The following is a 17,245-nucleotide window of genomic DNA, read 5'->3' as shown; positions in this document are numbered from 1 at the left end:
ACGAAGAAGGACACCACTTGGCAGTGGGGGCATCTTGAGCAGGCGGCTTTTGATGATATCAAGGGCACCTCTGCTGCTGAGGATTCCATGGCATTCTTTGACCCAGCCCTACAGACTGAAATCATCGTGGATACCAGCCCCTATGGACTGGGAGTGGTCCTCACGCAGGTGGGGAGGGACCAGGAAGTCTGCCCGATGGGCTACGCCAGTAAGGCGCTCTCCGAGACCGAGCAGAGATACTCGCAAATTGAGCGGGAAGCACTGACTGTGTTATGGGGCTGTAGACACGTCCGTCTTTACATCAGGTAAGGCCAGTCACAGTGATCACGGACCACAAGCCTCTACTTCCCATCATGGCTGGCTCCTCGTCCAAACCACCGGTGAGGATAGAGCGTTGAATGCTGGTGCTCCTAGAGTACGGGGTGTCGCTGGTCTACCGCACTGGAGTAACAATGCTGCGGACTACCTCTCCAGGCACCCGAGAGGGGGCACCCAGTTGTCTACATGCGTGGAGGAGGCGGACGAACATGTACGGCTGGTGATCGAGACAGCCACCCCAAACTTTGTACAGGTGGAAGAACTAAAACAGGCATCAAAGGCTGATGAGTGCTTTGGGATCTTGAAGGTGGCCATGGAACAGGGAGCCTGAAAAACGGTGCTGGAATCCCTGGGCCAGAGAACGAATGAGCCGAAGGTGGCTTTGGAACAACTCTGGAGGGTGCATGAAGAACTGACATTCTCAGACTCTGGGCTACTGCTGAGAGGAGACAGGATTGTGGTGCCCCAGGCCAAGATTCAGCAAATCATCGCTCTGGTGCACCAGGGACACCAATGAGCCCCCAAAACAAAGGCTTGCCTCCGGCAAAAAGTGTGGTTCCCTGAACTAGAAAGGAGAGTGGAGGAATTTGTGGCCTCCTGTGTGTGGTGCCAAGCAGCCTCACCAGCACAACGTGAGCCATCCATCGAGACAATGCCCATAGGGACGAGGCCATGGGAAGTGGTCGACACAGACTTTGGGTCCACAACCAGAGGCACCCACTACCTAGTGGTGGTGGACGAGTGGTCCCGATTCCCAGAGGTAGAATTTGTGGAGTCCGTGGCGTTTGAGAGAGTGGTGGAAGCATTGGAAAAGATTTTTGCCACACATGGACTGCCTAAAGTTTTATGCTCTGACAACGGGGCTCCATTCCAAGGTGAAAGCTTCGCCGACCTCATGAAGGACTATGGCATCCACCACAGGAAGTTCAATCTGCTGTGGCATCGTGCGAACTATGAGGCAGAGCGCTTGATGCGCACGCTGAACAAAGTGTTCAGGATCGCACAAGGGAAGGGCGAGTGCCTACAAAGGGCACTATATGTGTTCCTGCGAGGTTACAGGGCCACCCCACACTCATCCACAGGTGTGGCACCAGCGGAGGCACTATTTCAGCGGTGCCCGAGGGACATAATACCAGAGGCGAGGGAGCCGTCATCAACAATGATCAGGTGGAGGAAGAGAGAAGGGTACGAACAGAAATGGAAAACAGGTGAGACCTAAGACCACCAAGGCTTGCCGTGTTGGTGAGGAATCGTCACCCACAGGGCAAGCTGTCACTCGCCTATGAACCGGCTCCACTGGACGTGGTGGTGGTTAAGGGATCTATGGTAAGCGTTTATGACGGAACAGCGCCTGTCATCAGAAACTCCAGTTTCTTCAAGGTTGGGTGAGCCAAGGGCGGAGACTATGGGGACAGAGACCCAGAGGAAGCAACGGATGAAGGAGGTGGCCACCCGGGATGGGCCAGGCGAAGGAACACCGGCCAGAGAGACAGGCAGGAGGTAGCCCCTGAGGTCATGGCGTGGGAAACTTGCCCGTCTTAGAGACTATGTGATGGACTAAGCGGGCGGTGCTGTGTGATAAAGACTTGTAAGCTGCCTGTGCATGGTGCCATCTGGGGATCCAGGGTGGGCACCAATAAACGGAGCAGTTAGGTTTTGCCATTGTGTGATGTTAATGTTTGCTAGTTAGATCCTCTCTTTTCAGTTTGTTGTTATGGAAAAGGAGGAGTGTGGCGCTGGCCCTTTAAGGGCGCGCACGCAACGCAGTGACGTTCAATCCATCGCATGCGGGTATAAATAAACAGGGCGTTCCCGGAGGCCGCAGAACTAACGGGGAGCCCACACAGCCAACACAGAGTCCATGTGTCTTGTGTTCAGGGCTGGAGGGGCTCACGGGCCGGCGGTGTTGGGACACCGCTAACATTATCCATGAAGAAACAAGTATCGTGGCATACATGTGTAACATTGACTTTGGAAAGTAACGTACATTTAAGACCATACCTAAACATCGTAGTAAATTGTAGAGGTGTGACCAGCCACAATAGTTCTGTATTGTAAGAAGTGAGCCGCATGGCTAAGTCGGACTGAGTAGCGTACTAGGAGTCAACTTCCTGTCGCCGTTGGCTACATCCATTTTTTTATGGAAGAGCAGCGGGCCAGTTTAGCGCAAAGGATGCAGAGCCTGCACGGAGGTGGGGTGGAAAGTGAATAGTAGAGCATACCTGCTGCACAGAAGCGGGCAGAACATAAATAGTAGAGCTCAACAGATGCAGAGCCTGCACACAAGCGGGTGGAAGGTGACTAGTAGAGGGCAAAGGATGCAGAGCCTGCACAGAGGTGGGTGGAAGGTTAATAGTAGAGCACAACGGCTGCAGAGCCTGCACACAAGCGGGTGGAAGGTGAATAGTAGAGTGCAAAGGATGCAGAGCCAGCACACAAGCGAATGGAAGATGAATAGTAGAGCACAATGGCTGCAGAGCCGGCACACATACGGGTGGAAGGTGAATAGTAGAGCGCAAAGGATGCAGAACCTGCACTGTGGTGGGGTGGAAGGTGAATAGTAGATCATACCTGCTGCAGAGCCAGTACACAAGCAAATGGAAGGTGAATAGTAGAGCAGAACGGGTGCAGGGCCTGCAGAGATGCAGGTGGAAGGTGAATAGTAGAGCGCAACAGATGCAACACCTGAACAAAGGCAGGTTGAAAGGTGAATAGTAGAGAGCACAGGATGCAGAGCCTGCACACAAGCAGATGGAAGGTGAATGGTAGAGGACAAAGGATGAAGAGCCTGCACAGAGGCAGGGTGGAAGGTGAATAGTGGAGCACAGAGACTGCAGAGCCTGCACACAAGCTCTTCAGGGAGGCACTTCAGGAAGAAGGGCACAATATCCCTAGTTAGTTGGAAGGGCAGTACGTCCCTTAAGGTGAACTTGAGCACTAGAAACCTGGATCAAGAATAGTCACACTATCCTCCTATGATGGATGCAGAGCCTGCGTAGAGGCGGGTGGAAGGTGAAAAGTAGAGCGTAATGGATGCAGAGCCTGCAAAGAGGTGCATGGAGGGTTAATAGTAGATCCAACGGCTGCAGATCCGTATAGAGGCGCGGTGGAAGGTGAATAGAAGAGCACAACAGATGCAGAGCCTGCACAGAGGCTGATTGGAAGGTGAAAAGTAGAGCGTAATGGATGCAGAGCCTGCACAGAGGTGCGTGGACAGTTATTAGTAGAGCGTAACGGCTGCAGAGCCTGCACACAAGCGGATGAAGGTGAATGGTACAGCACAAAGGATGAAAGAGCCTGCACACATTGTGTATAGGCGCTATATAATTAAACTATCATATCATATCACAGAGGCGCGTGGAAGGTTAATAGTAGAGCACAATGGATGCAGATCCTTATAGAGGCGTGGTGGAAGGTGGATAGAAGAGCGCAACAGATGCAGGGCCTGCACAGAGGCTGATTGGAAGGTGAATAGTAGAGGCTGCAGCTGGTAGTGTTGTCCTCTACCTCTTTACACAGCACTCGTCCTGCTACGCTGTGATCTCAGACATGAACCATGCTTTTCCAATGCGAGTGTCCCCTCTCCTGTAGAGATAGGCGGCCCGTTTTATGGTACAGTTATTGGTTTCCTAGATAATCTACAGTAGTGGGCATTTAATACAGTGGTCTCTGCTGATGGGCTGTGTCAGTGGAAGAGTTGTGAATGCTGTTCAGCGGGCCAGGGCTCAAGACTAATGATGAGGGCAGGGTGGGTGCCAGTGCCCAGGTAGAGAAAAGAAAAGGCATATCTTGCAGCATATTTCAGTCAAGGTGGCACAAGACACACAGTGGGCACCGCCTGTTGTAAATTACCAGATCGACTGACAGTGGCGGAAAATCAGAGATTTTGGAGTGGGTTAAAAAAAAAAGGAGGAGGCCACGTTTTCTCCATAAAAAGAGGCATTGCTGCATTGCCTGGTCTCTATGATCCAAGGCCTTCCTGGGATTGTCCTTCTAAGTGTATCCATATCATTGGATCCTGCTGCTGTAGCCCCTTGTTCTACTGCCCAATACATACCTAGAAAAGGGGAGGTGTGAGACCAAGGAGGCCTCACAATGTTCCAGTGCTTTGGGTAATTTGTATAGTGCAGACTGGATTAAACCGCTCCAGGGACAGGTACTCCACTTCATAGCATGTAGGGATAAAGGGCACGTGTAAAAACAGACCACTTATTGAAACCAAATGTCTCCAATCAACTTCTTGTCTGCACCAATCCCCCGAGCGCAATCAGCAATTGCTGGTCATATTGCACTGATGCAGCTCCAACAATCTACGGCGTAACTAGAGGCGGGAGATTGGTCTGAAAGAGAAGTAGTTTGCTGTAAGATCTTCATTTTTGTCCAACTAAAAGGAACTTGCATTTTTCTAACCCTGCATGATTTCTTTCAGGAATATCATATTGTGAAGAAAACCACGCGCTCCCTGAGCACTGCCCAAGTGGAGTCTCCCTGGAGGCTGGCCCAGCCGTCCATCATCTCGAACATCGTGTTGATGAAAGGACAAGGGAAGGTGAGGTGCTTGGCATCAGCACTTAATGCTTATAGGCATTGCTTAGGTCATGCGCGGTTAAAGGACTGTCGTGCTGTGTGATGACTCTTTACTCTGAAACAATCGGAGACCCGGACCCTCCAGCCCTCCTCCTGTTTCTGAGCACAGAGTGATCAGGGCAGCGTCTGTAGCCGATGCCACGGTTACAGAGCGGTCTGCTGGTGTCAGTACTTAGGATTAGAAAGCCTTTTCTTTTTTTTTTAATCAAAAGGCGATGCCTTGTCTTTTTTTCTACCCGAAGTGCTTTCACCTGCAGACAGCCTGTGTAACCGTGCAGCGCTTCAGCTGCACAGGCTGCCTGAGCTGTCTGTGTGGTTGGGGCTGGTCGGGGGTAGCCTCAGGAGCCCATTCTGGAGACTGCTCTGGCTAGCCCCGGCCCACTTAAAGCCCTGCCTCTAGTAATGTACCAAGTATGTTATGCTCAATCCTGCTTTCTGTAGTCTGATGTCAACAGAACCATATAGATGCACATACCTCACCTCGTGTTGCAAGTTCTCTATTTCCACTTGGATCATGGTCCAGGCTATATCAAATACCATAATATAGCATATGTGCAATGGAGACTAAATCACCAAACTATATGGGCGATTAGAAAAACCATCAGTCCTTGCTTATAAAAGCTTATAGTCTCCCGTGAAATCACCATTTGTACAGATGCTGTCAGCACTAGGTGGTTAGAATGCAATTTCCTTTCATTTGATCAATCATCTTTGTGCCCGCTGTAATCCTTTCAACACCTGTTAAAATGAAATCTGAATGCATGTATTTGTTTTTTTAATATGATCTCTTCTTATTCTGATCTTTATATATGACTTAAAAGCATTTTCATGCACTATATATTGTCTAAGAATATTTCAAGTCAGTCCATCACCAAATAGAGCAAGTGGACTGAAGGCCGAGTTCCTTCATAAGATCACAGAACTCTCGGGTGACTGGCACTATCCATTTTACGTATGGTAGGGGGTGTTGCATTCCTTACAATACACAGTCACACCTTCATCCTTTTCGGTGCTTGTTCTCTTGCACACACTGAAGTAAGGCCAAAAAAACCGACCAGTTTGTAATGTGTTGCAAAGAAATATTGTAATGCACTTAAAGATTTTGTGTTTTAAACTAAGTGGTAATTTGTACATAGTTAGCAGGTCTTCTGTATTCAACTCCTGTGGTATACTAAATAATCATACTACTGTAAATATGAAATGATTAGCTATTGGCTGTGAATAAGCTGTCATAGGGGGCCCCAAGGAAGGGATTGTACAAGTGTAACACACCTTTAATTAAATTCACTGTAATTGTGCTATGTGCTGGCTCAGGCAGCAGCACTATGGCCTCACAGTCCCAACCCAACTCAAATAAGTTATTACAGTTGTATGTAGATGTAATTTGCTTATTAGCACATTGATTCCATTAGCACCCAGGGCAGGGAGCACAGCCAGTCGGGTTCTGCAGATCACATGCTGAAACCTCTGATCTCAGCCCGCGTTCCACAGAACCTGCATGCTGTCTCCTGCGCCTGCTTCGCCATCTTCTAGCCATCCACCCATTTCCCTCTATATTTTTTAAACAACCGACCCCACTGTCCCCAACCCCACCTAATTGTGGCGACAGCACCGTCCGCCACCGCTACATCAGCTTCACTGCATGTCATTTTACCGGCTGCCATGGTAATGGAAGTGGGGCTCCGTACGGAGCCCCCCTGCCTTCCACAACCAAGACGGCCATCTTGGCAAAATATATTCATTCATTGAACGGGACGCGTGTGGCGTCCCTTTCAATGAATGTCAATCCTTTTATTTTTAGCATCCCGATTACTGCTTTGTTAACACAGGGTGCTATTGTCGTTATTTACCCGTTCAACGGGCTATAGTGGGGGGCGAGGGGTAACATCCCACAGCCCTCGTTAACTGCCCTCTGTTTGCTCGGGCCGGGCTGCGAGGCCATTAACCCCCGGGTGTAGCCCATGGAATGGGTTAATAACGCCATATTATAGACCTCTCAGCCAATCGGAATGTTCAGATTGTAGAGACTAATCACTGATATATACTGCCTTCCAAACATTCCATCAGGAGCCTCCACCCAAAACTAATACCTTGCTTTTTTAGTTGCCGGTCTCCTTTTGCTAATAGCCTTACGGAACTCAAAAGGGTTCATGATCACTTAAGATAATAATCTTCCTCAATTTACAGGCCTCATCTTCACCTTGGGCAATAACATAGGATAATGATCCCACCACAGGTCTGTAAAACAAGTGAGCAGGGATGTCATAATTTGACTGCAACAATATTATGTCCAGGTTTTTACACAGACATTGCAAGCATATCATTATGAGACTACATGGATACAACTTCATAAAAAAATACATTTCACCAATTCCTTTTGGTAATATAGTTTTATATATGCACACAAATAAAATCAAAATTCATAACACTTTCAAAATATCCTTTACAAGACATTGGTGAATTTAAATCATTTTCCAAAAGAGGATTATTGGAGATCCGTACCAGGCCTCAAGTATTTGTCATTGATTTGTCCCCCATCTAGCTTATAGCGTTTTTAAGATTACAACAAAAACTAAGAAAGTGCATTTTTAGAATTTTCTGTGAAATGTCCGGAATGTCTGATAAATGTAGTATTTTTCCCATCTGCCACTTCTTTTACTTAGTCTAATAGACCTACCAGTGCCCTTTTCTGATAGTCAATGTCAATAACGTTAATGTTTTCAATCCCCATGCAACGTTTAAGTATAAATGTTGCAAAAGCTTTGTGCTGTAATATTTTTTTTTATTATTGAGAAACTATTTTCATTGTTTAGTAACGTGACCCAACTCTCCCCTAATATCAACCACAATTTTAATTTCTTTGTTTCAATATGAACTCTAGCTACATCTAATGGACCAGCTCTGCTGCAAGGGTTGTCTGGTGGTTGTAACACTAAAAAGCAACAATTATTAAGAATTTAAAAAAAAAATTGAAATCCATACACTACCATATGCTGTGGTTCCAAAACGTTTTATATGATTATCTCAGCACAAATCAACATCACTCTCAAAAACCGTTGTTTCAACAGTTATTGACAATAATCACACAAGTTCCGTCAAAAATGTATCACTAGTAACAAAGACCGTCATATTAGCTAAAATGGATCCCTAATCACAAAAACGGAGGTCAACTATAGAAAAGGGTTGCCCATGGTACTTGAGAAACAAGCCTGTGGGACCCTGTATGCCAAAAGGGATCCAAAGATGGAAACCGAGTTCATGTAACAAATGGAACACCTGACATTCCTAGTTGCTATTCAGATCTAGAGCTGAGACTGATCCTTAGCAGAGAAAATAACCTATTGGAGATTTAAGAGGGGACATGACGTGCTGCGAAAGTGACCGGTTCCTGGGAAGCTGAGAATTATATCTGGGACTGACCCACGAGCAGACATCAGAGAGGCAGGTCTCCAGCCTGAGGTGAAGATGCCTGCTAGGCTTCTCAGTGGTTCAGGAGTCCAGGGCCCGCAGGGAGAGGGGCAAAGAACTCATTTAGTTAAGCAGGCCAACTGGAGAATCTCGCATCGGCGGAATGAGATGAGAACCAAGATAGAAAGAAAGCAAAGACACTAGAAATTAGGACTGTAAAAGACCAGGAGTTGTAGCGGTTAGGGAAGCATTTTAGGGTGAGATGGAAAAAGGGTGTGGAACGAGGCAAATGGAGCACAGAGCAAGCCCGGAGAAACAGCCTTTTTTGAGCCAGTGGCATGGGGAAAGAGAACGAGCCAGACACTGGGGGTTCTGCCGGAGAGGCTGAGACCGAAGCTGAAGAGGAAAAGGGTTTAGAGGGCTCCAATCAGCTGGGCTGCTAACCCAATGGCTATAGCTAGAGACGGTATCATTTATTGGTGGGGATGGCACTATATTCCTTAAGAGTGAGAAGGGAGCCATATCCCTCACTGGGTAAGCAGGGCACCATATCCCTTATCAGAAAGAAGGGCACAATATCCCTAGTTCGTTGGAAGGGCAGTGCATCTCTTAAGGTGAACCTGGGCACTAAAAACCAGGATCCAGAAGAGTCGGACACTATCCTCCTATAGTGGATAGCCAATAGAGAGCTGGGCTTTTTATCACTGTGAAGAGAACTTTTGCCAGAGAAGTAGTGGGTACAGTATCCCCTTGACTGTAAGAAGAGTAAAGAAGGAGCTTGGCACTATATCCCTGAGAGTGTTAAGATTAGGGAACTGTAGGAGACCAGTACCCCACTGGAGTTAGAACCCAGAGACATTATTATTTGAGCAATCATAAATATTAAATAATAAAACAAACAAACAAGCAATCCTCGCACAGTTAGTTTAGATCAAATCTAGAGAGGGTTCCCTATTTTTGTTGCAGATTAATTCCTAATCACTTTACCTGTATTTACTGTGTCGCGTCTTGCCGGTCTGCCGCAGCATGCATGCCTCACATAGCCATTGTGATAACATCATGACAACTGTTACAGTGAATGAAATATGCAGAGCACGAAACGGAAGCCCTTTTCCTAAATTAAGTTATTTGAATTTCTTTCATGCTGTAGGGTCTTGGGTTCAGTATTGTTGGGGGACAAGATTCTGCTCGTGGACGAATGGGAATTTTTGTGAAGACCATCTTTGCAAACGGGGCCGCAGCTGCTGACGGGCGACTTAAAGAAGGTATGGAAGGAAGGAGCATGTCAGTAGAAAAATACTAGAGTGTATTCGTAGATATACAGGCATTTCCTTCAAACGTACAGATATGCACCTTACTGCCATTGTCGTAGTTATCTCAAAAGAACTCTGATACGTTTGATTATCTGTAGAATCAGATCCCAGTACTGCATTAGTCCACAAACTAGTACAGAATTTGTTGTGCAAATGTTGTGCAAATGACTATATTGTTTAGCTCTTTTTTCATTGATTTTCATTGATTTCATGATCATTTAGAGCAAAAAAGTGCTTCATGTCTATTGGATTATTTTAGTTGTTTGAATGTTCATTATGAAGGGACGTGCTTTAGAGTGTTTGATATAGGTCATAAGGTAACGATTTAAATAGTTGCGTTCATTTAATTGATTTATACTTGTTGTCTCTTTGTATTGTTTTTGGCTTTCTTTTATATGATGTATTTGAAAATTTAAATGTTGTGTATTATTTTACATAGTGAAAAGTTTTAGTTCAAAACCAAAACACTAATATAAAAATAAATAAAAGGGGCATTCACTCATTTGCATGGTGCTGTTCCACTGTCTAAATAAGGAACTCCTATTTCCTTGTGCATATTGTGACATTTCCAACCCATGTACAAATCCATATAGTCTTAGGTGGTGGCTGGTTTTCATTCGGCGTGTACACTAATGGTGGCTTCAAAGAGTGGCAGTGGTTGTCCTAGAAAACCATTGGCCCCCTGATCATAGGCACTCCCACCCTCCCCAAAACAGTTTAGGGTGTTGTACAAGCCTATAGACAGTGAGAGTGACATGATCTGTGTCGGCAGTCGGCAGTCTGCTACGCCCACCTTTGTGAGCGCTTATAGGAGCCCTTCAAAGAAGGGTTTGGTATATATTTAGTACAATGACGGTCTTGCCATTTATTTGGTACTTTGTGATCAAGGGGTATTTTCCTTACATTGGTTCTGAGATCTTTACTGTTATTTTATCCCTAATATTTTACTAATTAATGACTGTAAAGCACTGTCTGCCTATTTACTCGAAAACCTCTATTTCGTTTGTCACTTCAGAGAGTTCCATTCATATCCAGGAAAAATGGGGTAGTAGTTCAAAAGGGGAAGTACCCAATTTGATCGTTTAGAATTGATCGTATTGTACATCGGGCCGAATTCGGCCAGTACCATTTGATCGATTCTGAAGGGATCAGATAGGATAATCACTACCAAACATGGGTTGGGGGTATCCCTGGCTCCCCATGTTTGGTAGTGATGGCCTTTGGGGGTAGTGGGGGTGTCACCTACTTCCGGAGGTTTGAAGGCAGGGGACGGAGGAAAAAATTAAAAGGGTACCCTGCGGCATCAGACCCGACCCGCGTAAGAGGGATGGAACTGACGCCGCAGGGTCAAAAGAAAACCAGACATGAAAAGGTAAGTAGGGGATGGGTGGGGGGATGTTGGGAACGTAGGGGGGTTAAAGTTTGGGTGGATTTGGCCAAATCGTATACATCCTGAAAAGGCACAATGTTGGAAAACTAGCAGTCATCAGCCATTTTAATGGTCATTAATGGTCGACTGGAACACTTCTCAGGACATGAGAAGAGTTTCCTCTGCAAGATAAGAGACAGTTTCTAGTGTTCCTTATGCACCCATTGGTTAGTTAAGGTGTCCTGGTGTTGTGACGGATCCTTGGATGTCATCTGTACTCCCATGGGGGGAGAACCCTTCTCAGGTGACCAGGGCGGTGCGGCCACAGTCCAATAATCCACCTGAGGGGGTGGTGCACCACAGAAGGATCACATGGTGGGGGGAAATGTGATGAGGGACGACATCATGGGGAGAACGCTGTATACAGATGCTCCTTTAGAGACTCCTATATCCTCATACAAGGAAGTGGGAAAGAGAGAAGTCCTCCCCAAGGGGAGCAAGGGGAAGGAAAACAGTACCCTTGAGATTGAGCTGAGAAGAATAAACCTGAGAAAGCCAGTGCCGGGCTCTCACCCATGTCAAGAGGAAAAACCCCTCCTCATGGTCCCAGTAATTGGCAGAATAGTATACCAGGAAGGCAGGGAAGGCAAACAAAAGAAAGGGGAAAGAAACCACAGTACCATTAAAAACAAATATCCCCATATCTACGCTGGAGTAGAAAAGGATGCGGATTAGGGGAGAGAATGGAATGAAACCAGGGGAAGGGAAGCATAACTCTTGATCTGTGTGTAGTAGAGACATTTGGATGAGTAAAAGGAAAGTGGAGAAGCTGAGCAGAAGGGAGACAAATAGCTTGGGCTCAACTATGGTCATTGCAAAAAGCCATAAGAACAGGAAGCCCATCTTGGTGATGTAAGAAGCTGATAACCTGTCGGACTAAGGTTGCCCATCTGTTTTGTGCACCATTTTTGGGAACTTTATTTTGTAACTGAAGCATAACTTTTGAAGCCCCTGAGAAGAAGCAGATGCCCTTTCACCTTAGTTTGAGTTATTAGTGGGAGGGCTAGAAGTCTTTTATTTTCTTCTTTCACGACAGAAACATTATATTTGGTTGCCATCCTGAATGGCCCATTAGATTCCTTTGAGGCAGGGAATCTCCTCTTAGTTTCGGCAGCAGAGAGGCGTGTTTGTAACCCTTAGTCCTTTAATGAAGGTTTGTAGCAATCAACATGCCACCACTTGCTCTGTCTCTTCTACACCCTTACAGTGCCTAGCAATAGTCATGGGGAAAAATAAACTGGCCCAATTATAGGATCGCCCCTGGGAGTGGGACGGTGTGAGCACTAAATGGCCCACTTTAAGGTAGCTATGGGACCTAAACCTGACGTTGGTGCAAACACTAGCATGGAAAGGCAGGGATGATTTTTATGTGACAGATGAAAAGTCTAATGTGTTTAGAAATGTGATGGGTCAGATCAGATCAAATTTCGAAGTTCAAATATTCGACTCTTTTAAAAAAAAATAGGTTTGCAGTAAAAATGTTTTTCTCATTCCAAATGGTGGTATATCGTTAGCTAATAACATATAAATGGTGGTATATCGTTAGCTAATAACATATAAATGGTGGTATATCGTTAGCTAATAACATATAAATGGTGGTATATCGTTAGCTAATAACATATAAATGGTGGTATATCGTTAGCTAATAACATATAAATGGTGGTATATCGTTAGCTAATAACATATAAATGGTGGTATATCGTTAGCTAATAACATATAAATGGTGGTATATCGTTAGCTAATAACATATAAATGGTGGTATATCGTTAGCTAATAACATATATATTTTGAGTACAAAACAGATTTCTTTTTGTAATCCATATTTCCTTGTACCTATCCAATAATGCATAGTAAAACTTGACAGCCTTACCTGAAAAGTCCTCTTCGAATTGATCAGTGATATTATTATTGATCTTGTGACACTGGTCTGCTGGTCCCACTGATCTGACATCATTCATGAAGATGTGGGAGTTGTAACGGGGGCAGGCTAATATGTGTCTGTTTCCTATTTTTTGTAAGAAGTGTTTTCACTCCCGATTTTGTTAATGGGAGAATTTTCCTCTTTTTAGGGAGGAAAAGTGCTGGGTATGGCACGTATCTGTTGGGCCAGACTATCAGACACTGAAAAACAACTTTATTGCTCTTATAGCTCTTAAATGGAGGAGATAATCAAATTCTAAGTCATTGATTTCATTGCATAGTAGTACTTGGGTGACACACTAAAGAAAATGACTAAAGGTCAATAATAGTGAAGAAAAAACTGCTGCATATGCCTCTTACGCGCCAAAATGTGTATTGTGTAATATACCAAATTCTGAAACCCTTATGAAGGGCATGTAGCTAGTGGCGTACAGGTCTACATGATAAAGAACACATTCTAAGATCCACTCTGCTCATTCTTTTCAATTAGTAAATGAATCTACATGTGTTTGCACACTCCATGCTTCTTCAGGACCCGCTTTCACATTATCTCCAAGTGTCCGTATCCGTCATGCTAACCATACCTCATCTATCCAGACGTCTCTGACTGGCCAACCAGAAGACACAAGCAAGCAAGTCTACATGCATGCGATAACATGATGATCGTTGAGAAACTATGTAGAACATTATGGGCCCTCAAAAAAAAAATGGACATCATTGAAAAATTAACACATCTTTCAGGAAAAACAGTTCCTGTGTTTTGTTCTTAATAGTGTTGGACAACACGTTGTCCATTCATTGACTCCACTGTTCTGAAGAAGAAATGAGTGCTGGACCCCTCATTTTCATGAGGCTCTGACTCCGACAAGGGCGAGGAGATAGTGCTGGCCTGAGAAGATGCATTAATAGGGCCACCACATTCAGTACCAGACGCAGCCTGTATAGGGTGATCAGCTGACTGCCCCACACATCCTGGACACGGTGGTAGCAGCTGTGGACTGCAAGCAGCTGTGGAAATTTAGAACAATGGTTCAGGTATTGAAGTGCTTTTTCTGTCTGCTTCTCAAAAAGCAATCTCGGAGTAATGTATACATTTGTGAAATGAGTGTGGTTTCATACTCATTTTCTTAGAAATAGACTATGTGTGTATCTGTCCATACAAGCTCGACTGAAATGTAGGAATATGGACATTAAGAAGGGGGGGGGGCGAGGAGCCGGTAAGCTGCCGACCATCTACAGACGGTATCAGGTAACATCCCCCCCCCAATAATAATGTCATATATATGATCGTGGGGTAAGGCCATAGGCGATATTATTAGTGGAGATAATTTATGGGGTTATTGGGAACAGGGTTGGCCGGGGTGTCCCCCGCTCCATTAAAAGAATAATGGGAGTTGCGGGGGTGTCTCCCGCTGGTTCCATGGCTTAACATTGTTGCAGAAATATGGCGATATTTTTGTATGACGATATTTTTGTGGGGATATTAACACATGGAACCCTACAGACCTACTTTGCAGAGTTGGAATATGAAATGGTGCAAATTGGGGTATGTTGCGGTGGAAGTCCAGTCCTACATTTGCTACACGCAGGGTCTCCCACCTGGGCACAGCACATCCCTGGAAGCGTGTGCTGACCGTGCAGAGTCTGCACGCAGCGTATCTGTGCTACACCACAAAGAAATACGCTTATAGACTGGCCCGCCCTAATCATCCTTTCACTATGTGAGATGGCAAAAGTCAAGTTCCCTGCTTTTTCTGTACTGGGCATTCAGTCATGGCTTTTATACTACAACTCAAGCACAACATTCTGTCAGGCCTGCCAACAAAAATTGTATCTTTTAAACTTTTTTCTTTGATCTTGTTATCAACTTTTGTAATAATAAAAGTTACTGTCATATGCCTTGTAGACAAACCTCCCAGTCACATCCTTATCCGTTTCTTCTCTCTGAGTGGGTAACCCACAATCCCCATCAGTGTAACAGTCCAACATTCTCATGGTGTTGGCAAAGGTTTCTCCGTCACTACATATAGGAGCCATGCCCGATTTTCCTGCAGGCGAGATTACGTGTTGGTGACTTCCATGTTAGAAGAATTGTCTTGGTGGAACCCTCGTTTTGCAGGTGAGCTTGGAGTAGACATTTTTTGAAGTTTTATCTAGAGGTGAGGGACAGATTACCTCCTAGCCTCCCCTGTCCTTGCCACCTCCTCATTCCTAGCAGTCTGCAAATCCCTGTGTTCCTGTCTTTTTATCATGGATTTGGAAAAAGTGATTGGTGCTGTCACTATTGTGACATCCTCCCCCCAGAACAGAGAAGCCGCATATGAAGGCCGTCTCTGGCTCAGTCACAGTTTGATGTGAATCCCAGGGGTGGCAAGGAGGATCATCTGCTCTATGCCAATTCAGTTGCACCCAAGTAGAGGCCCCAAGTAGGAGCCGCTGCTTTGTGGTTGCTTCCATGACATGGAGTGCAATTGGTGTGTTCCCTACACCTATTGCCTGCAACAACACATGTCTAGTGCTCTATTGACACGTTTGCTCGTAGAGGTATCAATGACAAGGCCTTCTGCAGCTGTGCTAAATTGTAGACAAGGTGCAGTGACACAGAAGTGAAGGTACCAAGATCATGTTCTGTTTTGTACCCTCAATTCAGTAAGGCCTGGGCGTGTAACCTAAAGCTAGTAAGGCTGTGGCCTTGTAACCTAAAGTCAGTAGGGCTGGGGGCTTGTAAACTAAAGTCACTAGAGCTGGGGACGTGTAACCTAAAGTCAGTAAGGCTGGAGGCTTGTAAGCTAAAGTCACTAGAGCTGGGGACGTGTAACCTAAAGCTAGTAAGGCTGGGGGCTTGTAACCTAAAGTCAGTAAGGCTGGAGGCTTGTAACCTAAAGTCAGTACAGCTGGGGACGTGTAACCTAAAGCCACTAGAGCTGGGGACGTGTAACCTAAAGTCAGTAAGGCTGGAGGCTTGTAAGCTAAAGTCACTAGAGCTGGGGACGTGTAACCTAAAGCTAGTAAGGCTGGGGGCTTGTAACCTAAAGTCAGTAAGGCTGGAGGCTTGTAACCTAAAGTCAGTAGAGCTGGGGACGTGTAACCTAAAGCCACTAGAGCTGGGGACGTGTAACCTAAAGCTAGTAAGGCTGGGGGCTTGTAACCTAAAGTCAGTAAGGCTGGAGGCTTGTAACCTAAAGTCAGTAAGGCTGGAGGCTTGTAACCTAAAGTCAGTAGAGCTGGGGACGTGTAACCTAAAGCCACTAGAGCTGGGGACGTGTAACCTAAAGCTAGTAAGGCTGGGGGCTTGTAACCTAAAGTCAGTAAGGCTGGAGGCTTGTAACCTAAAGTCAGTAAGGCTGGAGGCTTGTAACCTAAAGTCAGTAAGGCTGGAGGCTTGTAACCTAAAGTCAGTAAGGCTGGGGGCTTATAACCTAAAGTCACTACAGCTGGGGACGTGTAACCTAAAGCTAGTAAGGCTTGGGGGCTTGTAACCTAAAGTCAGTAAGGCTGGAGGCTTGTAACCTAAAGTCAGTAAGGCTGGAGGCTTGTAAGCTAAAGTCAGTAGAGCTGGGGACGTGTAACCTAAAGTCAGTAGAGCTGGGGACGTGTAACCTAAAGCCACTAGAGCTGGGGACGTGTAACCTAAAGCTAGTAAGGCTGGGGGCTTGTAACCTAAAGTCAGTAAGGCTGGGGGCTTGTAACCTAAAGTCAGTAAGGCTGGGGGCTTGTAACCTAAAGTCAGTAAGGCTGGAGGCTTGTAAGCTAAAGTCAGTAGAGCTGGGGACGTGTAACCTAAAGTCAGTAGAGCTGGGGACGTGTAACCTAAAGCTAGTAAGGCTGGGGGCTTGTAACCTAAAGTCAGTAAGGCTTGGGGGCTTGTAACCTAAAGTCAGTAAGGCTGGAGGCTTGTAAGCTAAAGTCAGTAGAGCTGGGGACGTGTAACCTAAAGTCAGTAGAGCTGGGGACGTGTAACCTAAAGCCACTAGAGCTGGGGACGTGTAACCTAAAGCTAGTAAGGCTGGGGCCTTGTAACCTAAAGTCATAAAGGCTGGGGGCTTGTAACCTAAAGTCAGTAAGGCTTGGGGGCGTGTAACCTAAAGTTAGTAAGGCTGGGGGCTTGTAACCTAAAGCTAGTAAGGCTGGGGGCTTGTAACCTAAAGTCAGTAAGGCTGGGGGCTTGTAACCTAAAGTCAGTAGAGCTGGGGACGTGTAACCTAAAGCCACTAGAGCTGGGGACGTGTAACCTAAAGCTAGTAAGGCTGGGGCCTTGTAACCTAAAGTC

The 17,245-nt window shown here is 45.8% G+C and overlaps 1 protein-coding gene across 6 annotated transcripts in view; it reads left to right on the top strand.

Moving 5' to 3' along the window:
- Window positions 1–17,245, top strand: part of PDZD2 (PDZ domain containing 2) — a 1,567,362-nt gene that overhangs the window by 1,302,465 nt on the left and 247,652 nt on the right. For 5 of the 6 annotated variants that reach the window (XM_069627074.1, XM_069627073.1, XM_069627078.1 and 2 more), the window contains 2 exons: window positions 4,748–4,867; window positions 9,464–9,578. In XM_069627074.1, coding sequence (XP_069483175.1) covers window positions 4,748–4,867; window positions 9,464–9,578 — 235 coding nt within the window. The remainder of the gene's footprint in view (window positions 1–4,747; window positions 4,868–9,463; window positions 9,579–17,245) is intronic. The other variant, XM_069627075.1, reaches the window with a different exon arrangement.

Source organism: Ambystoma mexicanum, chromosome 6p (genome assembly GCF_040938575.1).
Source record: "Ambystoma mexicanum isolate Mex_15411 chromosome 6p, UKY_AmexF1_1, whole genome shotgun sequence".
Classification (NCBI taxonomy): Eukaryota; Metazoa; Chordata; class Amphibia; order Caudata; family Ambystomatidae; genus Ambystoma; species Ambystoma mexicanum.
Note: the sequence above shows the minus strand (reverse complement) of the source record. Positions and strands in the feature narration are given on the sequence as shown.